Source organism: Camelus ferus, chromosome 16 (assembly GCF_009834535.1).
Source record: "Camelus ferus isolate YT-003-E chromosome 16, BCGSAC_Cfer_1.0, whole genome shotgun sequence".
Classification (NCBI taxonomy): Eukaryota; Metazoa; Chordata; class Mammalia; order Artiodactyla; family Camelidae; genus Camelus; species Camelus ferus.
This window is the reverse complement of record NC_045711.1, coordinates 47,504,926-47,531,394: the sequence shown is the minus strand read 5'-3', so window position 1 is coordinate 47,531,394 and position 26,469 is coordinate 47,504,926. Positions and strand designations below refer to the sequence as shown.

Here is a 26,469-nt window from a genome sequence, read left to right as displayed (position 1 = left end):
GCTTTTATTGCAATACTTTTATTAAAAAAAATTTTTTTTTAAACAGGGAGACTGCATTGCTTATTGATCCAAAAAACTCCTGTTCTTCATCACGCCAGTGGGTTGCTCTGGTTGTGGGACATGAACTCGCCCATCAATGGTTTGGAAATCTTGTTACTATGGTATTTAATATTTTTAAGTGCTCAAATATATTTATCTTCATCTTGCTGCACCGTATTTTGGCTACATAGTATTTCGGGTTTGGCTGGAACAGTGTGCCAAAAAAGTAGTTTTTTGATGGAAAAACTTTATTTTAAAAGGTCCACTTTGAAAAGTGTTTATCAGAATATCCGTGTTGATCAAGAGCATGTAGACAGTCTTTAGTCAACAGAAAATACTTCCTACACTGTTTTAAATACTTCCTGCAAATGGGGGAATTCATGATACTAATTTGGGTAAAAGAAAGAGATTTCGCTTGGGTAGAGAGGTTCCATGCAGTTAGATTCTGGGCTAACTGTAGTTTCTTGGATCATATATATTATGTGGTTCACCGGCTGTAAAGTAACCTGATAAATAACAAACTATTTTTGATTAGGTAAAGATGTTTTAGGGGTCATTTTCTTCATTGCCTAAAATGTTAAGTTGAAATTTGACAGAAATAAAAGCAAAGAAACTACTGAATAACTGTGAAGTGTATTGAAATTTCTAAATGTCCTTTTGAAGTCCTTGTTTACTGTAGTGTTTGCAGTGTCCTCTAGTCTTGACCTTTCCCTCTTACTCTAAATAAGTACTGTCTATAGCAGCCAACTATGTTAGAGCACAGGGTTTAAAAGTGAACTAGAAATACCTCTACAAAGAACTGGAGATTCTAGAGCCAGCCAAATTCCCTGATGGCATTTAAGGCTCCCAAAGAGCAGAGCCCAACTTGGATGTTACTTTAGCCTTGCATATCACAGAAATAAGAAAGTAAAACATTTAGCAACTATTACACGTCTGAGAGAGTTTCTAGAGAAAAATTAGCCCTTGAACATAAATCCTTTACTTTTTGCTTTAGATGTTTAAATTTTACTTAGGGGTAAAAAAAATTTTTAATGTAATTCTATGTGGAATTAAGTATACTAGTACCAGTATTCAAATGTGTACAGAAATGTTTTTTTCTCCTAATGCAGCAAGTTTGTTGCTACCAATTTTTTAACTAGCAATAAATTTTAGTAGGGGAAATAGGCACATTCTCATTTTGCTTTTAAATAACTTTTTACTGGATTTGAGTAACTTGTAGTTATTAGATGTCAGTTGTTTCTTTAACTGAAATTCAAGGGCTTAGAGATAGGTAGAAAATAACTAGCTTTGTACCACCTTATCCTAGTGGAGGCTGTTAGTTAAGTAAGTGCACATAGACAAATAGCCATTTATCATTTAATACTGAAAATATTTGATCGTCTAAGAACTTGAAAATACCCTTTTGTTTTTCACCATTGCATTAGTCCTTTAGCATCTATCTGAAATGTATAAATATTACTTTCTCTTCATAAGAGATTTAATCAACTTTAATGAAAATTAGATTGAAGTCTCTTTCTAAAAAGTTGATTTCTTTTTTTAAAAGTTGATTTTATTTGTGGCCCATTATATTCTTTGTCCACTCCTCTATTAATTCTTATTAACAAGTGAGAATTTTATATTCCGTAAATGTTTAAACACCATTCATTACTGAACTACTTACTGCCATGACATTTCTGTTAATTTTACATAATCCTTATATAAGCAGAACTGCTTTTCTGTTTATCTAGAAAATTTAACTTGTCAGTCAACAATGATTTTTCCCAGTCATGGAAATAGTTTCAAGTTTTCCTTGTTTGGTCCTGGTAGCTTTCTAGTGTTTTTTTTTTTTAAGGGAAATCTTTATTGAAATAAATTTTATATGACAGTGTAGGCTCTTGCCTACATTTATCCACTCTCTTCTCCTTTTCCGTACTGGGGTGTTTTTCATCCCCCTTCTTCTTCCTCCTTTTCTACCTTTAGTACTAAAAAGTTACTTAGCAATGGTGATAATGCTAGTGTCACCAGTTGGCCTTTGTTGGCATCTTTTTTATTCAGAGATGTGAGTTATTTACTCAGTGTTCGGAACTGAATTTTAGTTCATTAAGAGTTTTAGCGTATAGTGGAAGGGACATACAAGTTTTTCAAATTAGTGGAATGACAAGTGTTTTGTTTTCTTTATGTATTTCCATCTTTTGTCTTTAGGAATGGTGGACTCATCTTTGGTTAAACGAAGGCTTTGCATCATGGATTGAATATCTGTGTGTAGACCACTGCTTCCCAGAGTATGATATCTGGACTCAGTTTGTTTCTGCTGATTACACCCGTGCCCAGGAGCTTGACGCCTTAGATAACAGCCATCCTATTGAAGTGAGACTTAATTTTCAGTCATTGGCCTTTTCTCTCATTTTCAATGAAATAAGTAATTTTTTTCTTCAAATACTTTTTCTTACATTGAAGTATAGTTGATTTACAATATTGTATTAGTTTCAGGTGTACAGCAAAGGAAATAACTAATTTTTTATAGAGATACTTAGGACTCTGAAAAGAAAATTGCATGGGTGATGTCATTTGCTTTTATAGTTCGTATTTCTGTTCTTGAAAATCTAGCAAGACTAAGTTCTAATTATGTTTCTTTTAAAACATCTGTGATCTTTGTAGAAGCAAAAGCATTCACTAAATAGATTTTTATTGAATAGTATGGGAGAACCATGTCTGTTGGGTAATAAATATTTATGATTCTGTTTGTTTCAAAGAAAATTCTGAATGTACTCTTATATTGTCATTGTTTCTGTATATACTTTGTTTTGACTTAGCCTATCCTTATTTCAGCTACTTTATATGTATAAATTTTGCCTCCAAAGAACTAGACTTATAGTCTATTTTGACATATTTAACCAGGGTCCTATATAATTGTAAGCCATTACAATTAAGGCAAGAAATCAAATGTAAGTCAAATGTTTTTCATCTCTCCCTTCCTCACCCTCACCTCCCTATCCCCAAACAGATCGATAGTGACTTGCGTCCCAGCAAAGCAGAGCCAAGACTGGAACCCAAGCCCTAAGAAATGATGGGCATCATGTTATATATTCTGTTTTATTAGTGTTAGTTATTACACCCTTTTTAATGATCATCATTATACATTATGAGTCACCTAAAGGCAGAAAGTATCTTATGAGTTAGAAGGGTTTTCCTGGAAAGCTTTTTATGTAATTCAGTATTACAGGCTGTCTGCTTCCTGTCATAACCCTGAATCACACTGTCTGCCAGGTCAGTGTGGGCCATCCGTCTGAAGTTGATGAGATATTTGACGCTATATCATATAGCAAAGGTGCATCTGTCATCCGAATGCTACATGACTACATTGGGGATAAGGTAAAAAGAAGCAATTTTTAAAATCTAGAGTTTTGCATGAAGAAAAAGTTTGATTTTATTTAGATTAAGTTCCTAAGTAGCTTTTTTAGAATCTTGAAGGATATTACTCTGGTTTATCTTTATTTATTTTTATGTTAACCATTGTGGTCTCTTAGATGAATGATTTTGCAAACATGTTTAGGCGTTGGTAGAAGTCTGGTATAAAACTTAAAAGCAAAAGTAGAAGGCAAAAGTATGCATTCTTAAACAAAAGGCAGCAGACATTAGAGGAATATATGTTTTTTAGTAAATCTGACACACAAGTAATTTGAGTAAATTAGTTTTTGAGTACTACTATGCAAATAACCTCTAATTCTGAGTTCTGACTATCCTGGATTTTAAAACTTGTGTTTTCTCAGGACTTTAAGAAAGGAATGAACATGTATTTAACCAAGTTCCAACAAAAGAATGCTGCCACAGGTAATCTTTAATAGCTTGAGATAGAAATGGAAAGTGTTGGCATACTTTCCAGAGTGTGACATTTTATTTTTCTCAAAATATTTAATTTTCCATATGATGGATAGGAAATAAAGCGACTTATCTGAAGACATGCGTTATGTCATAGATCAACATAATCAGGACCCATTATCCTTTTGGTCGTTCTCCAGTAGTCTCCTTGCCACTGCTCAATGTTTTGCCACTTTAAAGCATCTGACTAGTTCTGTTTACCTTATCAGAGCTTGTTCTTTTTGGTGATTTGTGGTTTTATTGCCCTCAGTTGACCACTGGCTATTAAAATAGCTGCAAAAGAACCATTTTTAGGAGTGAACTTGTGGAACTATCGATTTTCAATGAAGTAAATTCTTAAGATTTTATGATGGTGTCTAATTTGTTGGATATCAGAGTCAAATGGAAGAATAAAGGTGTAACAGTTGATTAAATATGAAGTTAAGTTCTTTAGTGAACAAGAATAATTTAAAAAACAAAAAGATTTGTGTGATGTCATTAGTGTCTAATAGAATGATAAAAGTTCAGAGAGGGCTGGCCGTTGGCTTGTCCTTAGGTTTGTGACCTGTGTGGTAAAAATACAGTTATTTGCCTCTCTGTTCAGGACATGATTTTTAGCCTTGACTCCTCTTGCCACCCCTTGTAAATTCCATCTTAGATTGTAAAATAGAGATGCTTTCTGTTCCTTAAAGCAGGGCTACAGAAAAATGTACTCTTACAAGCTTTATGAGACTTTGGCATGCATGTATATAATACATGAGGAAAGAACCTTGTGCTTCTTAAACTGTAATGTACAACTAATCACCTAAGGTCTATTAAAATGTTTCTAATTCAGTACGTGTGGGGTGGGGCCCAGGAGTCTGTAGTTCTAATAAACTCCCAGGTGAAGCCAGTGCTACTGATTCATGGGCCATACTTTAGCCTACCAAAGGGTAACTGTTACAGAATATATACCGTGCAACTGTTTTTTGGTTTGTTTTTGTTATTTGTGAAAGACAGTTGGCAGTTAAATACATTTTAGTTGCCATGCATGGTTTTTATCCTCTTGCAGTAGTTTTAGTGCCCTCTGTCGGTTCTCTTGCCCCTCCGTCAATTCATGCCTTCATGATCTCGCCACTGGAATTCTGCAGTTGCCTTCTGACTCACTACTTGCCTTGTCCCACTCTATTCAGTTTCATCTCTCACTATGAGGCTAGGTAGGGTTATCTTTCTAAAATGAATATCTAATTGCAACACCCTATTGATTAAAAACACTTGAGATGCCACATTCCCTTCACGATAAAGTCTATACATCTTTGTAAGGCATACAGTCTTGAACACGTCAGCCCCTGCCTACACTGTTAGCCTCATTGCCTGTTATTCTGACATATGTGCCTTTGTCTTCAGCTAATTGAACATACTGCTGTTGTTGATATTTTCTGCCTTTTCTTATACTTTCCTCTTTGTACATCGACCACTTATGGTCTACCTGGAGTGCCTTTTTTCCCTCTGTCTGTCTAATGAATAACTCTTCCTCCAGATGCAGACCAAAAACCAACTCTTGTGAAGCCTTTATTCTTTGGAATTTCCTTTAAGTGCTTTTCATCTGTTCATGCCCCCATTATAGTATGTACCACATTGTACTGTTGTTTTGCTTATTCTATCACCAGAGCTGTTTGACCATATGGGTTTTACGTCAGCCTCATCAGGATTGAGTATTTTTTAACTTTTGTTATTTGAATGGGTATAATAGTTTTAAGTTTGTGAATGATTGTTTAGTAATGATCTTGACTATGTTTCCATTTGTTTGTGTTCTTGTTTCAGCTCACCTGTTTGTCTTTTGCTTATTGTAACTTTAAAAAAATAAATAAATTGGGACAATTAAGAACATCTTAGAACATAAGATCAGTTTTTGTAATAGAGTTCACTTAATGGGGAGGCAAGGGGGACATTAATTTGGCCCACTGATTCCTGAACCTGAAAGAACCACAGAATTGGTCAGTGATGCAATGGCAAGAGTTACATAAAATTTCTGGTTTGTTTTGGAAAATGAAAATTAAACATTTTAGATTTTCATTGTTTGTATTTATCTTCTAGAGGATCTCTGGGAAAGTTTAGAAAATACTAGTGGTAAACCTATAGCAGCTGTGATGAATACATGGACCAAACAAATGGGATTCCCTCTCATTTATGTGGAAGCAGAACAGGTAAACTTATAGAAAGCCCTTCAGTTTGTCTGATATTATATTATATAAAATTTTAGTAAGTGTTACCAAATTTGCTTTTCTGTACTCTAAGTATTCTAGGTAAGATTTAAACCCTTATGCTCTTTTCTCAGTGATTGATTTTCTCTATACTAACCAGTTTGCCCCCCACATCATTAAAATTATACGTGCTTATGGTAAAAAAACAAAATATTGTCTGCTCTTACTGTCCCCAAGGAAAACACTGTAAACTTGTTGATATACTTCTAAAATCATCAAGCGAGGTTTCTTCTGGGAACTTGAGGTTGGTTTAATATTAAAAAAACAATCCATGTTATTGGGTCGTAATCACTGCATTAACAGAATCAAGTTAGAAGAACCTCATAATCACCTCAATAGATACAGCAAAAGGATTTGATTAAATTCAACATCCATTTATAATACCATTCTTTAAAATTAGTTTTTAATGTTGTTTGGGTGGCAGTGTGATTTTGCTTAGAATTGTTAAGAGTTGAACTGTTAATCTGAATTCAGAGAGATGTAGTTCAGAATGAGTTGTCCTCCAACAGGACTGAAAATTACACATCAACTTATAATGCATACCAGAAAGTTTGTCTTAACTTAGTTTAATTGTATGAAATTTTGAAATTTTTCTTTTAAATTGCTATAGTTTTATAAGCTGCATAGGAAATTATTACCATTCACTTTTAGGGAGGAGGATTCATAATTCTTTTTTTGGGGTATGTGTTTGTTCTTGTGGTTCTGCATTGTCCATAAAGCTAACTATGTCTTACAAAGACTTATCACAATGTGGCAATCTAATTTAAGTTAGTAAATTTGCTTTTCTCTACTTTAAGAATTCTAGGTGGGAGGGTATAGCTCAAGTGGTAGAGTACATGCTTAGCATACGTAAGGTCCTGGGTTCGATCCCTAGGCTCTCCTCTAAAAATAAATAAATAAGTAAACCTAATCCCCCCCCCCAAAAAAAAAAGAAAAGAAAAGAAAAATAATTTTTAAAAATAAAATAAAATAATTTAAAAAGAAAGAATTCTAGGTGACATTTAAACCAACCCTTGTACTCTCAAAATGCACCCAAATTTACATGGTACATTACAGTGCTTGCAAGTTAACTTATTAGACCCACATCTTAACATTAAACATGATTGTATTTTTAAGATTAAAAAAAATTTTTTTTAATAAAGCATACACATGGGAGGACCTCTACAAGCATTTGAAAAGGCAATTTAAGGAACACAATTAATCATATTTGATGGAAAAGGATATCTAAAACTTTAGTGACCTATCATTATGACCATTCTGTTTCTTTCTAGTCTTCTTTCTCCATTTTGGACTAGTCTTTTATAGGAGATAACTGACCAGACTTGACATTGATACTCTATGTAGGCTGACAGGTGTTTTTATCTTACCTGAATGAAGAATAATATACAAAGATGATTGTTGCTTTCACTTCTGGGGATTTCTATCCCTCAAAAACTATCAATACCTCAAAACTTAAAACAATTTAATGATTATACATAAAGCAGACTATTAGGCCATGATTTTTTCAAGTAGAGCATACTTTTAAGAGCATAAGTTAATCAGAAGAGAGAATACTAATACCCCCTTCCTCCCAATGTTATTGAGACTCAGTTAACTTTTCCATAAAGTTACTCTCAAGGTCTTACTCTCTTTGCATTGTTTTTTGTCTACAAGCATAGCCAAACTCATCCTCCATTTTAACATTACAATAAAAAGCCAGTCTACAATTCAATTCTTTTACAAGGTCTGCAACATCATATCTTGATTATTATCTGTTTCTCACTTTATATTCCCTAAATTTAAATATTTTTGCTTTATTTCTGAATCAATTTAAAAGTCACCTAATAACTTTTTCAGGGAAATTTATATGATAAATAACAGTCAGTGATGTAGTATTAGTTCATTTCTAGTTTCTTACGACATCAAAGTGGCCACTGCTTCCTCACTCAGAGTTTTTAGTTTTTCAATTCTGTCTCTTATAGTCAGTTTATCCATAAAAGTTATTGGCCTAATTTTACATTTGATTTAGGTGATCTTAAATCTTTTATAGCTTGTGTTATTTAAAATGTTCTAGGGCATAGTAACAAATGATAAATAAATGATTGCATATTATTGAAGTATTTTAAAAAATACATACTTTGTTGCTTCTGGCTTTTTAGTTTTTTGCAGTTTCCCCCCCACTTTTTTGTGTGTTTCATTGCAAAGTTCATCCTTTGAGACAAGGTGTGTGCTGCTTTCATGTTTGTCAGTCATTCTAAAAATGACTTTGAATTCTGATTTTAGAATTTTGAATTCTGAATATTGAGTCCACATGCTAATTAATGTTGCCACTTTTTGGAAGTGGAAGAGACTAAAGATATATCTATAATGGTTCCTCTATAATGGTTAAAATAACTATTTTTCCCTTTTAAAAACTTTAATACTTTAAAGTTCTTATCTGGGAACACATCTCATCTCACGGGCAATATTACATAGATCCTAGCCTTTTATTTAGGGTATTGTTGTTTTGAGGCCTTAATGAGAAATAGTGACTTTTCTCCCATTCTGTAGTATCATCGTCTTTATCACCATTGCATTTTGTGTATTCATGAGCCATTTGGCTGTACTGGTTTCACCTCTACTTTGTCACAGAAAAGTTGTCCCGTCCAAAAAAAAACTATTGCTACTACTATAGCCTTTGTTTTGTTTTGCTTCTTTAGGTAGAAGATGACAGATTACTGAGGTTGTCCCAAAGGAAGTTCTGTGCCAGTGGACCATATGTTGGTAAGCAAATGGCTGTAAGTGGGAGCTGACGAGTAAATTAGTTGGAACCAATAGCGTTCCAACTAATAAATAATTATCCATTTTAAAATATTTTAATAGAATTAAATAAAAACAAGGAAGTGGTAATAGAATAAAAGTGAAATCTAGGAGACCAAAAAAGGAGATTCATGGGGTATTTGTAGTACTGACATACTCTTAGGTTTTTGAAATTCCATGTCTCTGTTTGCTATTGGAGATTATAATGAATCAAGAAGGATAGGAACACCCAACAAGTGATGTCTCTAGCCTTAATCCCTAAAAGAAGATTCGGTATGCATTTGTGTATTAAGTCTTATGCACTTCTATACTAAGTACATTTGATGCACTTGTGTACCAAGTCTATACATAGTGGCTTTTTTTTTTTTTAATTCTCAGGCTAAGTAAATAGGTAAACAAGTAAATAAAGGCCAATGATTAGATTTATTATGTACTAGTCATTGTGCTAAGTACTATAACTGACCCTTATTTTATACTCTTAGCACCCCTATTAGGTAGGTAGTATTATTTCCATTTTACAAATGGGGGAGATGAGGCATAGCTAGGCTAGTTAAATTGACCAAGATCACCTATACAATAAGTTAAAGAGTAGAAATTCAAACAAAATGATTGAATTATGTTTATACCCTTAACTACCACTCAACTCTGCTTTTTCAAATATTTCTACATGACATTAATTAAAGATTAATTGAAAAATCAAGAAATAAGATGTTTTGCTCCATCTTTCTCAATTCCTTTAAAATAGTAGTTCTCAGCAGGGGGAGGGGCATATCAGAATCACCAATGCCTTTTCATGTTCCATCCACCAAAGTGTGATGCACTCTGCTAGGTTTAAGAGGTAAGGCCTTCCCCTCTTAGCCTGCCTTAGCATTAAGAATTACTTTTTTAATAAATATATCTGACAAGTCAGATGACAGGTTTGTTATCTAAGTGGTGTCACAGTTGCTATTTTCCACATATACCTGCAGTCTGCACTGTGGGACTGACAGGTTTTACAGGTATTTCTAATACTCTGTGACCAGTATAGGCAGTATTAAAACCTGAAATATCTCAGTGTCAGGGGGAAATTTTCATTTGTGGTTTAGCCTGGTAGCATAAAGCTATATTATTAAGACAGGTCCATTAATGTGCTAGGCAATGACTCACTTTTGTTTGGCATCTTAATGCAAAATCTCTTTGGCTGTCTGATACCTAAGAGAGTGTGTGTATTTGCCTTACAAAAGCTTTGGCTTTTAGAGATGCCTCCTTGATGATGGAATCCAACAGCTCCCAAGGTGTATCCTGTCTAAATCAACCCTTCAGTGTTTCAGCAGTGTATATACCTGTTAAGGACTATAGCTCAGAATTTGTTTTTAAGTGCTATGTGAGAGCTTTCACCTACTTTGAATTTCTTTTAACAGTGAAATCAGTATCTCTATTGCGATTCTACAAGTAAATAAACTTTTTTATAGGCTATTGTGATTTTGTTAGTAAATTCTCTCTTTCTTATTATTATCCAGGTTATCTGGAAGAGTTCATGTGCCATTAAAAATGAACTATTGGCTTAGCAGTTAGACTCAAGCCCATGCATAGGACACCATTCCTCTCTCTTTACCTTACCTTCCATTTCTTCCAATGAGAAGTTATTTTTCAAGTTTTGTATTTGTTTTCTTGCTTAAGGAGAAGACTGTCCCCAGTGGATGGTTCCTATCACAATCTCTACTAGTGAAGATCCCAACCATGCCAAACTGAAAATTCTAATGGACAAACCAGAGATGAGTGTGGTTTTGAAAGATGTCAAACCAGACCAGTGGGTGAAGGTGAGTCCAGAAATGCATGGCCATTTTTATTTTACCTAAATTGATTTTTTTAATTTCCTTTATGCATTTTATGACTGGCTCTAAATTCTACTGCTTCAATTAGGGCTAGGACTTGCAAAGAAAAAAACATTTCTAAACTTTGTGTGAAATTTAGGGCCAATTTTCAAATAGTATTGTCTAGATATTTGCCTTTATGTCAGGTAAGGAAGTAGTCAATAAGCAGTTACAAAGGGATAGGATTAAAGAGGGAAAAAATAGTCTATGGGTAAAGTCACATTAACCAAAACATTTGTAGTCTTAAAACTTCAAACTGCCCTGTTGTCATTATGAAATGACATGTTAACTTCAATGATGTCATCATGTGTGTACAACTATAATCAAATGAGGTCAGGCGTAAAATAATCAGTTTGTGTCCCTGAATTATGAAATTCTTTTGGCTGGTGTTTTAAAGCGATTTTACACACAAAAAAACCAGTGGGTAAATATTATTTTTCACTATTCTGTACTCCACCTTTCTTAATGAAAGTATCTCTACAAACGTTTCTCTCAATTATAGGTTCCTAATAGGAATTATACATTGTCTCAGACTTCTGTGCTTGCAAAACCATTTCTCTCTCTGTTTTCATTTTTTGAATATATTTTTAAAATATTCTTAGTGGAATATTATATTACCATTTGAAATTATAACCTGGAGCATATGTAGCAATATGAAATTTTTCTTATAAGGAAAAAGTACACTATGATTGCAATTGGGTACATAAAGGTGTTATTCCTATAGTAAAAGATAAAGGGAATCAATGAAATAATTATTGTATTAGAAATGTGAGGTTATTTTTAAATATATAAAAATAGTAAAATATTTATATCTGAGATTGTCATTTTGTCATTAAAATATTTCATATATAAACATTACCAAAAATATTTTTTTGACTGTTGGTAAATAGCCTCAGATAGTGATAGTGATTACCTCTCTCCAAAAAGCATATGGAATTGCCTTTTAAGTCCATGTAATTTTAAAATATAGGACCTGACAGTTGTTACTCTGTTGAGACTCTGGGCTCAATAGATCAGTGTCTGTAAGGGTTTATTGTCCAAGTGTTTTTATATATAGTAAATATTTTCTGTAAACTTAAAACTATCTACTGAGATTAGAAATAGAAGCTTACCCACATTATTTCCCCTCTCTGCCATGTTCTTTCTACTAGCGCTCGCTTTTGCTCCCACTGTGTCAAGTTTCTATTTTCTTTTGCTTCTGTGTTCATCTTTGACAGCTGATTTCTATGTGTATATATTGTTTCATTTTAATCCCTGTCTGTTAGCATGCATGATCTTTGTTATTCTTCATCCAGATATACTAAAACTAGAGCTTTCATACCTACAAAGATTGATTTAAAAAAATAAATTCAACTGTTTAATAATACCTATTGGATATCTTTTTAGTTAAACCTGGGAACGGTTGGGTTTTATCGGACCCAATACAGTTCAGCCATGCTGGAAAGTTTATTACCAGGCATTCGTGACCTTTCTCTGCCCCCTGTGGATCGACTTGGATTACAAAATGACCTCTTCTCCTTGGTGAGCCTCTCTCAAGTAGTATGATAGATTTTGTTGATTAAAGGATTCTGTTTTTCCTGGAGTGTCTGACTGAAATATAATTAGGAGAATACAGTTTTTCCTGCAGGTTAAATGCCTTTGGGAGTAGAGCTAATGACTATTAATTAACATGACAAGATTGAACCTACATAATTTACCAGAAACAAATCCCACTTCACTATTCCTACACTTTTTTTTTGGCATCTATACTTAAGTACCCTTTGTAAGACAAAAATTCTTTTCAATAGAAATGGATATGAACCTTGAAGAAATTTCTCTACTGATGTGGTTTTTTAAAATAATTTAGAGTGATTTACATTTTTTCTAAAATAGTGGTTGTACTTCGCTGGGAAAGTCTAGAATTTTTTGACTTTCCATTACTACTCAAATTATAATAGCTCATTAGCTTTAGAGTTATATTTATATTTGGCTTTGTTCCAGAAAAAATTTAAAGGAGCAATTACTAGTATTATCTTTATGACTCCAAAACATAGGTTAGATAATTTCTAGATATCTTTGTGATAAAATTGTCAGACTCCTCCTAGTGTTCCTTTAATTGGACTTTAAATTTTCATTCCCCTCTGCAGTAACTGGTTTTGGATTCCTCCTTTGCATAAACACAGATTAGCATTGATGCGCAAAACCTCACATCTGCTGATCTCATTGCTGAGAGTGGTGTGTTTGGACCCAGGAGAGTGGTGTGTTTGGACAGTTGGCTGCTGTAACAGAAGTTCTTTTTCCTAACTCTGTTAGTTAATTCTGAAAGGACTGAATTTGTAGTACCTTCCAGTTTGCCTTCTTTTAGAAATGAGTAAAGGACAGGCTGAAGTTGACACAGTTTGTACGGTCCAGTTTTGAAAGCGCCTCTGTCAAAAACCAAAACCCCAACTATTTTTTTCAGCTTTTCTGAAAATATGAAAATTTTCAAAAGAAAATGCCAAGACCCCAGAAACTGAATAGAAATAGGAATTTGACTGTTTTCTTTTTGTTCTTTCTAAACTGGTGGAATTTTAGCATGTTTTTTTAAAGTGGCTCTTTTACAAATAGTGAAAAAGTAAATAAGGAATGTTGTCATGATACGATTTTTATTTTATAAAATTCTATAGTGTTCTGAGCTTATGTAGTCTAGTCTCTTCCTTAAACCAAAGGGATGACTAACTAGCAGAAGATAATGCCAAAAATGCATGCTTGTGTCTTTTGTTTTTGTTTGAAGACTAGATTAATTTATGTTTTTTCCTATCCCAGGCTCGAGCTGGAATCATTAGCACTGTAGAGGTTCTAAAAGTCATGGAGGCTTTTGTGAATGAGCCCAATTATACTGTATGGAGCGACCTGAGCTGTAACCTGGGGATTCTCTCAACTCTCTTGTCCCACACAGACTTCTATGAGGAGATCCAGGAGTTTGTGAAAGATGTCTTTTCACCTATAGGGGAGAGACTGGGCTGGGACCCCAAACCTGGAGAAGGTAATGGATGAACTGAATGGGGAAAGAATTGATCAGAAATTGGTCCTTTTTCACTCAGCTGTGGTTGACACTAACAAGAGCATCATCTTTGCGTCTGCTATGGTTACTGTATATTCAGCTAACTAGAAATTAAGCTTTAGGTCTTTTAAGCCTCCTGGAGAAGTTACATGAGTCACCAACATAAAAACGGTGGTTATTGTATATTCATTGCTAAATATGACTTATGCACAGAGCAAATGGTAGAAGTAAAAGTGTTTTACAGAGTTTAAAAGCCCATTGATAGTAAAGAAAAGCTAAAGAGAACTTTGGATTTTTTTTTATTGTTACCATAAATACTGGGCACCTTATATATAAGTTGAAAAAATACTGAGAAACACAGAGAACAGTTTTCTGAATTAAGGAAGTATTTGCTTTCTGCATATGTTGTTCTCACCTCTTTATCTCTGTAATCATTTATTTATTCTTTTGCTGTCATTTAAATATTGAGAATAGTGATTTCAGGGCCTTAAAGATAATTATTTTCTACTGTATGCTAATAACTAAAGGTGGTATTTCCTCCTGCCCAGTCTTGTTCTGGGAGTCTTTTTGCAATAAGAACAATAGTAACAATTATCTAGAGCTCTATGTCTTTCTTTGATTGATTCAACAAATATTTATGCACCCATTAAATACCAGGTTATATTCCAGGAACTGGTGGTACAGCAGTGAACAAAAAATTGCCCTGTGTGGCTTACATTCTGATGGAAGATACAGCAAACAATTCAGTAGATAATATTTTAGGTGGCAGCCAGTATCATGAAGAAGAATTAAAGTTAGGCAAGGTAGGTAAAGAGTAGAAGGAGTAGTAAGCTACTATTTCATAGAGAAGTGGACAGGGAAACACAGGACAGCTAGTGATACTTGAGCATAAGAAAGAGACCTGAAAGAGAGAGCTATGAGGATATCTAGGGGGAAGATGGTCCAAACAGGAAACAACAAACACAAAAGACCTGAGGTAATACACATGAGGTGCTGGTTGCGACTAGCACTTGTAGGTAGTAAACTCTGGGTATGTTTTGAAGGTAGAATTGAAAATATTTGGTGGTGGCCTGACTGTGATGGAGAGAAAAGGGAGTCATCAAATTTTGGCCTGAAAAAGCTGAAAGAATAATCATATACAGGAATGGGGAAGACTGCTATAGAAGGAAGTTTGGGTGCAAAAGAGAATCAGGAGTTTGGTTTTGGACATGTTACATTTGAGTTCCTTTTAGACATCCAAGTGGAGAGTATCATGCCTAGAGGAGCAGGCTGAATAAATAAAGTGTATAGATGGTATTTACAGCCATAAGATTGGATGAGATCACCTAGGTCTTGAGTGTAGGTGGAGAAAAGAGGTGTGAGGACTGGATCCTAAGGCAAGTCCAGCATTTAGAGATTGGGTGGAAGAGGAGAATCAGCAAGGGAGACTGGCCAGTGAGGTGAGAGAGTCAGGATGGCCAGTGAAGTGAGAGAGTCAGGAGGGAGAAGGGTGTCCTAGAAGCCTTAAAAGAGCAGTAGAAGGGGAGAAGTGATGAACTGTGACAAATGCTACTTTAAGTCAGACAGAATGATGGAGAACTGATGATTGCATTTGCCAAGTTCTATGGAGTGGTGAAGAACAACAGTGGATTCTCTGGAATGGGAGGACAGGAAAAGGAGGTAGCATATTTAGGCAACTTTTTTAAAGAGTTGCTGAAAAAAGGATCAGATAAAAGGAGATAGTCAGGAGAGAGATGTGGGGTCAAGGAGGCATTTTTTTTTTTTAAGGTGAGAGATTTTATAACATGTTTTTGTGCTGATGAAAATGATGCAATAGTAATAGAAAAATTCATGATGCGAAAGAGAAAGGTAATTGCTGGTGTGATGGCTGGATAACTGAGAGGAGTTGGGATCCACTGCACAAGTGGAGGAGTTGACTTTAGGTAGGAACACAGCAGACAGGAAGCATATGGCACAGATGCAGGTAAACTGGTGGATGCATTCTTCTTTCATGATGATAATATATGAAACTTTGTGGGCTTAAAAACACCTTTATGAAATACGAAGAATGTCCTAGCTTTACAGATGAAAGAATCAAACATAGCAAAACAATAAAAATATTGCCTGTATCAACACAGCAAATCAGTATCAGAATTATAAATTGGTTCTTCTAAAAACCTTCACTAGTGTCTAGTTGTGTTATCTGTTGATCTCCTGTGGTTTTCTTTCTTTTTTTAAAAACTTTTTTAATTTAAAAAAAAATTTTAATGGAGGTACCAGGGATTGAACCCAGAATGTCATGCACGCTAAGCACTGCACTCGACCACTGAGCTGTGCCCTCTCCCCTCCTGTGGTTTTCTTAAACTTGTTTTTTTATTACGATTTAAATATAGCAAAGTGCACAGTTTAAATGTTCAGTTCAGTGACCTTTGACAAATGCATACAACATTTCCGTTACCACAGGAGGTTGCCTTAGGCCCCTTCCCAGTCAATTCCTGGCACTCTACCCATCTCCCTAATCTCCTGCCCCCACCACAGGCAAACACTATTCTGACTTCTTTCAGCCTAGATTAATATAGTCTCTTCTAGAACTTTATATAAATTGAATCATAATATATATTCTGTTCTTATATCTGGCTTCTCTCACTCAGTATAATGTTCTAAAGCTACATCTAGGTTGTTCACTCCTTTTTATTACTAAGTAGTATTTCATTGTATGAAGATACCACAATTTATTTGTCCATTGTGCTATTGCAATCCGTCAGTCTGTGCGTGTTAACTTTTTTAAAAGATATAATCAATATACCATAAAATGCACCCATTTAAAGTATATAGTTCAATCTTTTTTTTCACAGTATTGCACAACTATCACCATTATCTAATTCCAGAAAACTTTCTTTACCCTCAAAAGAAACTCCATGCCCATTGGTAGATGCTCCCTATTCCCTGGCATCCTCAGTCCCAGGCAACCACGAATCTGCTGTCTCACTGTCTTGACATTACATATAAATGGAATCATGCCCTTTGTGGCCTTTTGTATTTGGCTTCTTTCACTTATGTGTTCAAGGTTTATCCATATTGCAGCATGTATCAGTACTTAATTCCTTTTTACACTCAAATAATATTCCATTGTATTGAATGGATATACCACATTTTCTTTGTTCACTCACCAGTTTATGTATGTTTGGAATGTTTCTACTTTTTTACTATTATGAATACTGTTATAAGCATTTTTAATACAAGTTTTTGTGTAGACATATGCTTTCATTTCTCTTGGGTATATACCTAAGAGTAGAGTTGATGAGTCATATGGGAGCTCTGTGTTTAACCTTTTGAGGAGTTGCTGGACTGTTTGGACTGTTTTTCAAAGTGGCCATGCCATTTTACATTCCTACCAGCAATGTATGAGGGTTGTCAACACTTACTATTGTCTGTCTTTTTTATCCTAGACATCTTAAAAGGTGTGAAGCGGTATCTTATTGTGGTTTTGATTTGCATTTCCCTAATAGCCAGTGATACTGGTTTCATGTGCATATTGAACATTTGCATATCTTAGGAGTAATCCATCATATTTTGGTTTAAAAACATCTAAGATTTCAAATTAATATATCCAGCATACTAGTTCTGTATGTGACTTTTCTCTGAATCTTCGCTCAAAACTGCATGATCTAAGCCAGTTCCTTTCACACATAATTCTTAGTAATTACCTAGATAGAGTGAACATTTAATAAATCCAGATAGTTGGCATTGTAACTACAGACAGAGTCAGCATATTTGCTCATCTAGTCTTTTAAGCACTTCATTTCATTCTTATGACTTGATAAATTTACATCAAGTGTTCTCTCAAGTACTAAGGCAAGTGGTTATGCTTGTTCAAGATTGTGGACGTGGTATAACACAATTATAAAATATCCAGGTGGCATATTTGTAAAAATAAGCTTTTAAAGTAGTTTTGTATCTCTTCTTAATCAGGTCATCTAGATGCACTCCTAAGGGGCTTGGTTCTGGGTAAACTAGGAAAAGCAGGACATAAGGCAACGTTAGAAGAAGCCCGTCGTCGGTTTAAAGACCACGTGGAAGGCAAACAGATTCTCTCCGCTGATCTGAGGAGTCCAGTAGGTTTTCATAATAAAGTACCTTGATTTCTGGGTGACTGCATCGTTCTGTGTAGTGTGGAATGTAGTTAACAGTAAGAAAAAAAAAAATGACCTCAGTACTGACCCACAAATCATGTCTGACTCTATTTTAATATATGCCATTTAGGGGGTCTGTAGCCAGCTTCTCACTTGTTTACAGTTTCTCAGTCTGCACTGTGGTGCTGAAAGGGAATTGATTATCTGTGCACATTCTCCTGAGAGACTGGTATGCTCTGCTGTTACTTACTACCTGTCACCTGCCTTTCTGGTTGTTCACATGGCCTCTTAGATCCTTGCCACAATTTGTATGTAACATCCACATGCAGCTATTTACAACTTTTTTTAATTGCTTTCTGTCTTTTCTTAACATTAGAATATTCAGAATGTGATACATTTATCCAGATGCCTTCTTTTTTGTTCCTGTATTCCCTTGTAGGTCTATCTGACTGTTTTGAAGCATGGTGATGGCACTACCTTGGACATTATGCTAAAGGTGAGTCAATTTGGAAAGGGCTCTCATTTTCTGCTTTTGAACTTGGATTGACACAGAGTATGAGCTTAACTAGTTAAAAAGAAAGTCCTGGCAAAAGAAATACATGCAGATATGCATACTGCAGACATGCAAATATTAGGAAACTATGGGAGAAATCTATCTGTTCTTGTGTACTACCAATAAAAATGCCAAAAGTCATCTAATTTTTTCACTTTTTTTCTCACAAGTTTATGCATCTTAAATTTTAATACTGAAATGTTCATTTTGATTAAAAAGTCAAGATCTTAAAATTTCTCCCTTCAATGTAAACTTACATGGGTTTAAAACCATTTTAAACAAAAGCTTTGTTTCTGTGCTTAGAAAAGAGATAGATGATAAGGTGTCTCAAGGGTTGGACTATGCCAGTGCCTCTTATGAATGGACAGGGAATTAATTCATTTGCCTTTATAGCCTCTGTAATTTCCCAGGGTGGTTGGCATGTAATTAAACTCTGGCTTAGAAAAAATATAGGTAAAACTTTCCATGTCCTTATAATGGCAATGATCTGTTTGAAAGTCCTGATAACTGTGGAACCAGTGCTATCTGCAGTCCCTGTCCATGCAGTTACAAATCTAAGAAATAATCTGACAATCTGGTTGCATTAGAGATGGAGGGAGCTGATTTTACTTATTACCATCAAATAAATCGTGCAGAATATGCATAAATACCCAAATCATCTATCAGACCTAAGAAGCCCATTCATTAAAAGATCCACACTTAGGGAGACAAACAGGATAGGAATGGGATGTGCTTTTTTAATACTTCTACCTTTAATCAGAATACTTTTCTGATCCCAAGTAGATCAGATTTGCAAATCTGACTTCTAGTATTTTAGTATTTGAAACAAATCCTATATAAATGATTAGAATGTTTTGAAAAGTATATTATAAACTTTATATAAGAAACTGCATCACAAAATATACTGCTTCAAGTACCTATCTTGTACAAGAGTTTCCTTTCTAATAACATAAAAATTATATTTTGGGTTTACCTTTCAACTAAATGACATTAAGGTCTTTTCTCATTCTTAATATTCTGTGAACTTGTGTACCAGAAATCATGTGATTTTTTTTGTATATGAAATGGCATACTTGGTTTTGTTTTGTTTTGTTTTGTTTTTTGTCTATTCCATAAAGATATGGGGAAAATAGGGGTTCTTTATGACAGATACCTTGACATCTTCATGTCATGGCATACCTTTAAGATTTTATACTAATATGTTTATTTAATAAGAGTTTGTATCCATTTAACACAAGGGAGCTCACAATAATTCACCTTTACTATAGAAAGAGCTCTAATGAAGGCAGGCACAATCAGGGTTCTTTAAGAAACCAGTTGCTGAGACATGAGAAGGATTGTTTTCAGTTGGTAATTTAGGAATACTGAGGAAGGATAAATAAATAACTTTAAATTAAAGTATATTTGAAATCTGGCATTATGGGGCCATCTAGCGGACTAGTGTAACAGGTTCTCCTGGGGGTGGGGTAGGGGAATGCTTCCTGAAAGTCAGAGTTCAGACCTTGAGTATTAGAGCTGAAAAAGGACCTTAGAAATCATCTGTCCAACCCGCTCATTTTACAGATGGGGAAACTGAGACCCGGAGAGGTTAAGGACTTAGTCAAGATCACACAGCTAGTTAGAGGCAAAACTGGGACTAGAACCCAGGTCGCCTGACCTCCTATCTATTTTACTACACTGCTGCTCAAAAGAGTCCAAAGGAAAGGAAGAGGAAACTGGGAGCTGTGAAGGGGTCTCCAGACACTGGTCAGTGTTAAATCTTCAGAGGGGAAAAAAGGTCAAGAGAGTCTATAAATTAAGTTGTCTTAGAGAAGTATCTCATATACATTTGTAGTTCTAATTTTTTAAAGTAATATTTTGTTTCTAATTATGAAAAAAATTTTGTATACTCACTATGGAAGACTTAGAGACTAGAAAAGTATAAAGAAAATAAAACTCACCTGTAATTTATAAAAGGACACAAATACAGCATGTATAGTATGATGTATATCTGATTTGGTAATGTACATATAGTAATAATTTTTTCTTTATGCTTTTCTATTTTCTTAATATTCTGCATTCATCATGTGCTGCTTCTGCAGTTAAGAAATGTAATGATGCATAACCCCATTGATCAGAGACCATTATTGTTAACATTTTGACGTGTTTTCAGGTTTTTTCCCCTTTATGTTAAATTTTTTAAATGTAGAATCATTTTATTGTCTTTTTTCACTTTATATATCAAGAGCATGTTTGTCATCATTCTTAAAATGTTACTTTCAGTAATGCTTCTTATATATTTTTCCCTATTAAAAATTGAATTGATGACCTTCAGTGGTATTAGTAATGATTATCTTGTTCATCTAACATTAGTCAGACATCAGTGAGTAAAGAATTCGGTAATAACAGGTTTACCCTTAGATCTTGATGTTGAACTGCTCCGAACTGATGACAAGCTAGTCATGTAGTATGCACTTAACATCTAGTGACTTACTATAATGGCACAATGACAAAGTTAGTGCCCAAACATCATTTGAGGGGGGAGAGGAGATAATTAGGTTTATTTATTTATTTAATTAATTTATAATTGTTTATTTATAATGGATTGAACTTGTGCATGCTAAGTATGCACTCTACCACTTGAGCTGTACCCTCCCCCTAGTGCCCAAACATCTTGAAAAATATTTTGTTAATTTTACATCCTGCAATCTTAGCCAATAAGAATGTAGAGCAGAAGTTTCACCTGTTGGAGGAGAAGCTCATATAATGATATGCAAAACTTCCAGGGAAAGTTAACTATCTCTATCTTTATTTTTTCACTATAGCTTCACAAACAGGCAGATATGCAGGAAGAGAAAAACCGAATTGAAAGAGTCCTTGGGGCTACTCTTTCACCTGAATTGATTCAAAAAGTCCTCACGTTTGCACTTTCAGTAAGTTACAATGATAACTGCTTTTAAAGGGCATTGATACCCACTGATCTGTAGCAAGTGTCCCTTCATTCAATATCCTCTTGATCTGCCTTAACCCTAAAGACTTCCTCTTTCCTGGAAAACTGGAATGAGCTTTTGTTACTAACCACTATATCTCCCTCTAATGGTGAGAATCAGAATAGTTGGGAAAGTAAATAAACTGAAAAGCTAACATATCCGTGTGCCTGCTTTCTGTCTTTCCTTTCTCTACCCTAGAGCAAGTATCTATTGAGCAGCCTGTTTGTACCCATCCCAATGCTTCATTCTCAATTTGGCTGATCTTCAGATTAAACATTCTCCTCTTTGCTGGAAGCTTCTCGTGCCAGTTATTCCTAGCAATGAATGAGTGTCTTCAGTGGGATTACTTGAAGACCCAACAGCATTTGCCCTTCCTGGCACCAGAAGATGTTCTGGATACAGCAGACTTTTAATTTTCTTTTTCTTAGGAAGAGGTACGTCCACAGGACACTGTATCAGTAATTGGTGGAGTGGCTGGAGGCAGCAAGCATGGAAGGAAGGCTGCTTGGAAATTTATAAAGGACAACTGGGAAGAACTTTATAATCGATACCAGGGAGGATTCTTAATATCCAGACTAATAAAGGTAGGTGAAGATGTTTATTGTCAGTAGCTTGCTTATCATGGATATTATTGAGAGCCATCCATGATTCACTAGACTCATAGATTATTATGGTCTTTGCTTTTTAAGGGTTTCCTTAAGTAGTTATTAGCTTTACTAAAGGGCTTCTTCATCACCCATCCTGCACCCTCTGAAATAAACTGAAGTTGGGAGAGAATGGAATGACTTGTTTTTAGGGTAAATGGAAGTTTGTTCCTAGCCTTTTAGTTGTACTTACTGTTTATAAACCATTGCTTTTTCAGCTGTCAGTTGAGGGATTTGCAGTTGATAAAATGGCTGGAGAGGTTAAGGTAAGGAAAGTACTGTTTACTCTTGACTTTTCAATCTAGTAACTAACCAAACTGTAAAAAACACTAACCAAGCTGTAATCATAGAGTGTTGGGGTAATGTTTTTGCTTGGAGAAAGACAGGTTAGCTTTTATCTTTAATGCCTGAAGAATATATTTAGAGTTGGAATCATCTCTGAGAGCACTGAAATGTGGTTGAAAGAATGTGGAACTTGAAGTCAGTTGACATGGGTATAAATCTGTGCTATGCCCCTAGTTAGTTATGTGACTTCAAGCAAGTTTAACCCCTATGTGCCTGTCTCCTCATCCATAAAATAAGGTGAGAAGATTGTTATTTAGATTAAGTAAAACAGGGGGCCTGTAACATAGTAGGTCCTTGATATCAGTTCTTTTTCCCTTTGTAATAACCTTCAGAGGTCTTTTGCATACACAGAGAGACAAGGTGACTTACAAAGACTGATGATCAGTTCAGTGGTAAAGTTCAGCATTTGAGGGACAAATCTACACTGATGAGGAAAATCTTAAAGGTGCCTTTCATTGCACCTAACTGCAAAGTATTTTTTAAGTGTGAATTTGGAAATTCTGAGAACTATAATATTTGGTTCACTTTATGAGCCATTGTTATAGACATAAGATTTTAAGATTTCACATCTTGAGAAAACAGTGAAAGACTGATCCTGTCTTCATTTACTTTACATTGTGTATTGTATTGTGTCAGTAATTACTTTATTGTAAAGGCAGTAAGTACACTGAAGGAGAAATTCATCTAATCACTTTGAGGGGAGGGCAGTGGCCAAGCAAGGGCTGGTAAAGTAGGTAGAGGCCAGACCAAGGAGGGTCTTGTAGGACATGTTAAAAAATCTTCCTAAGAATGGGAAGCCCTTGAATGGCTTATAAATAAAGGAGTGACTTGATCTGGTGTATATTATGAAATTTTCTGTCTGGCTGCAGTGGGAGAATACATAATTTAAAATGGGGAAGAGAAGATGCTGGGAAGCTAACTCTCCAAGCAAAAATGATGGAGTAATGAAAGAGATTCAGGGGCTTGATTTTGTTAATCTTTAATTCAACCAATATTTACTGAGTGGCTTCTCTGTGTTGTGAACATATCTGGGGGAGGAAGAAGGACAAGTCAAGGATAATCCCCAGATTCCTCAAATGTAAATAGTGGTGTTATTTGTTGAGACAGAATGAGAAGAAGTCTTATATCTTACTCAGGCCCTAAGAACCCAACTGTGATAAGGAGCCTTGAAGCAGGAGCCATTGTCTTCCATGTAAATAAAGTTACTGATTTCTAAAAGGTCTAGGCTTAATCTGATGAATTAGTCATTCTCTCTTACATACCTCTGATGACTTGTTCAAAGGAAAGAACCCCATCCTTTTGTTGGTTGGCATTTTCTGTGAAATCAGGTGTACTTCATTAGAAAATGGTTTATTCAACCTTTAATCAATATCAATAAGCATTGTGATAATTATAATAAACTCTGAACTAGTTTTATTGTATGAAAAATGTGTCTGTGGAGTATTAAACTATTAGGGCGTGGCTACAATTTAAGCTTCTTAGTTTTGGGGGGTTATTTTAATGGAGGTACTGGGAATTGAATCCAGGACTGCATGCATGCTAAGCATGTGCTCTACCACTGAGCTGTACCCTCCCCCAAACCCAAGCTTCTTAGTTTTATCTTCCCTTACAAATTAATCTTTATTTGAAGCAGCCAAAATGTGTTGAGTCCTTTACTACTCTGTGCAAAGTATTATGCTGTCTACTAAATGGGTTATCTCTTTAATCTTCTGTAGTAAATATTTTCTCATAGATGAGAAAACAGACTTAGAGCAGTTAATTTACTCAGTCACAGGCTGTACATGATGGAGTCCAGATTGATTCCAAAGCCTAGGCTTCCAGCAGGTTTTTTAACCCCTGTGAGCCTGTCTTACCTGTAAAATGAGGTGATAAGATTGTCATTGAGATGAAGCAACATAGGGGCCTTGGAACAGAGTAGGTCCTTGATATTAGTTCTCTTTTACTTTCTTGATTAGGTTTTAAGCATATAGTATTTGGGGGAGAATTCCTGTAGGCAAGTCCAAAGAGCTGCCTGCTTGTTTCCTTTTAGCCTGGGAGGGGCAGTGGTAAATTTTCATGAGTAAAGCTTATGAATTCTAGAGACCAGTGGGGATTTTTTCATGACCTGTGATACTAACTTCTTACTATTGCTAGTAATGATGCCACATTCTGGGTTGTTTTATACCAGGCTTTCTTCGAGAGTCACCCAGCTCCTTCAGCTGAGCGTACCATCCAGCAGTGTTGTGAAAATATCCTGCTGAATGCTGCTTGGCTAAAGCGTGATGCTGAGAGCATCCACCAGTACCTACTTCAGCGAAAGGCCTCACCCCCCACAGCATGAACCCTGAGAGCGCGCCGCCACTGCAGTTCTGCTGCCTCGTGCAGGGAAAACGGGGAGCGACCGAACAGCTGATTCATATGCCAAGAATTCGGAGTCTTCTTTCAAACCAGTAGGGGTTGGACAATGAATGTAGTTAACTGGCCCCTGCTCACACTCCAGAATTAAATTCTATTGAAAAAGGAAAATCAGCAATTCAGCAAAAAAATTAAAGTAAAAAATAAAAATGTAAATATGATAGTAATAAAATAGAGCATAACGAAACTGTGAAACTTTCTGAAGCCTTGTCAGTGGTTCAAAGTATTTAACACTCTCCTGTTAATGACAGATTCTGTTTTTATAACCTACCAAAAGGAAACTAGAGGCTTCTGGGTGAAGAGGATTTTTGTGAAGTGGGTTCTGCAAGCAGCCTACAAGCCAAGGGCAGTGTACGTTGCTGGGAATGGTTAAACATAAAAGGCTGATAGCTGGTATAACATAGAGTCTGTGCATAATCCCAAGTGGTTGTTTTTTTTTTTTTTTTTTTTTTTTTGGCATGGGGACTGATCAGGAAGATGTATTTTCCTGCATAACTCAATCTGAACCAAGGATTGTAGTTTTCCCTCTTTGCCTTCCCTTCTGTGTGACCCCTTGGCAAAAAAAAAAAAAAAAAAAAAAAGTTTTAAAAAAACACCCTATCCTGGTCTGGGTTTTTTCCTCCCCTTAGTTCCATCCCCAACATCCCACCCCGGTGTCCTTCTTAGAGATAAAGAAATAATAAGGAAACATCTTTTATAGCCACATTAAATAAGAGAAACTGATATACATTATTTTTTTTTCTTTTTTAAGATGACTTTTAAGAACCCTGAAATGCATGTAGGTGAGATAATAGAAATTAAATGTTTTCAGCCAGGCCTTTCTGAAGGAGTTACTCTGCTGAAAATGGTCTTGGTTGTCTGACAGGCCAACTGTTGAACCTCTTTGTTACAGTATCAACACTGGCTCCTCCTGGCTCATTCTGGGCATGTAAGAAGTCAGTGGTAACTGCTGCAGGGCCTATATATTAGTGGTAACTGGTTAAAAAACAACAACAAAGACTCAAAACCTGTGTGTGCCACTCTGCTTCCACAGTGTATCCTACTAACAAGCTTCACCTACCTAATCCAGTGAGTTTTAACTCTTAAATCTCATTCCCTTCCTTTTTTTTCTTTTTCCTTTTCTTTAAAAAAAATATTTTTGTGTGTTATTAACAGGAATTCATATTTGGTGTGGCTTAACTGTATTTCAGAAGGTCATCAGATTGTGAGACTGCTTCCTTGAAACATTTTTGTGCTATTGTTTTAAAAAATAATAATTAAAAAACAGTTGGCGTTAATAAAAATGTCAATGTGAAACTGATGTCCTGATTTCTTTTATTCTCTCTGATAAGCAACTAAAACCTTTCCCCACCATTCAGTAGTATTATAAGGAGTTTTACTACCATAGGATTTTCTGAGTCTAAGAAAATCCAGTTCCTGAATACCTAATGACTAAGCACCTAACTAGAAAAATCCTAAGTTTCCTTCTGAATTAGTTCTGGATTCTCAAAAGCCTCTTACAGCTCCTCAGAGTCAGCATTAGGAATTCACTTGAGCCTACCAGTGAGCTTCCCACTTACGGAGGCTTGCCTGTTCAGGTGCCATGCTCAGGGCTGCCCTGTAGGCTCTCGAAGCATGTGCTTAAGGCACCAGCAAAGCAGGGGCACCAAAGAGACTGAAAGAAATTCTGCTTTAATTAAA

General features: G+C 35.3%; 1 protein-coding gene across 2 annotated transcripts in view; it reads left to right on the top strand.

Moving 5' to 3' along the window:
- NPEPPS (aminopeptidase puromycin sensitive) overlaps window positions 1-26,085 on the top strand; it is an 88,522-nt gene extending 62,437 nt beyond the window's left edge. For both annotated transcript variants that reach the window (XM_032457862.1, XM_032457863.1), the window contains 15 exons: window positions 47-161; window positions 2,221-2,385; window positions 3,286-3,390; window positions 3,789-3,849; window positions 5,953-6,062; window positions 8,798-8,861; window positions 10,557-10,696; window positions 12,137-12,271; window positions 13,535-13,754; window positions 17,724-17,866; window positions 18,324-18,380; window positions 21,242-21,349; window positions 21,835-21,990; window positions 22,269-22,316; window positions 24,563-26,085. In XM_032457862.1, coding sequence (XP_032313753.1) covers window positions 47-161; window positions 2,221-2,385; window positions 3,286-3,390; window positions 3,789-3,849; window positions 5,953-6,062; window positions 8,798-8,861; window positions 10,557-10,696; window positions 12,137-12,271; window positions 13,535-13,754; window positions 17,724-17,866; window positions 18,324-18,380; window positions 21,242-21,349; window positions 21,835-21,990; window positions 22,269-22,316; window positions 24,563-24,715 — 1,780 coding nt within the window. In that variant the 3' untranslated portion in view covers window positions 24,716-26,085. The remainder of the gene's footprint in view (window positions 1-46; window positions 162-2,220; window positions 2,386-3,285; window positions 3,391-3,788; window positions 3,850-5,952; window positions 6,063-8,797; window positions 8,862-10,556; window positions 10,697-12,136; window positions 12,272-13,534; window positions 13,755-17,723; window positions 17,867-18,323; window positions 18,381-21,241; window positions 21,350-21,834; window positions 21,991-22,268; window positions 22,317-24,562) is intronic.
- The last annotated feature ends 384 nt before the right edge of the window (window positions 26,086-26,469 follow it).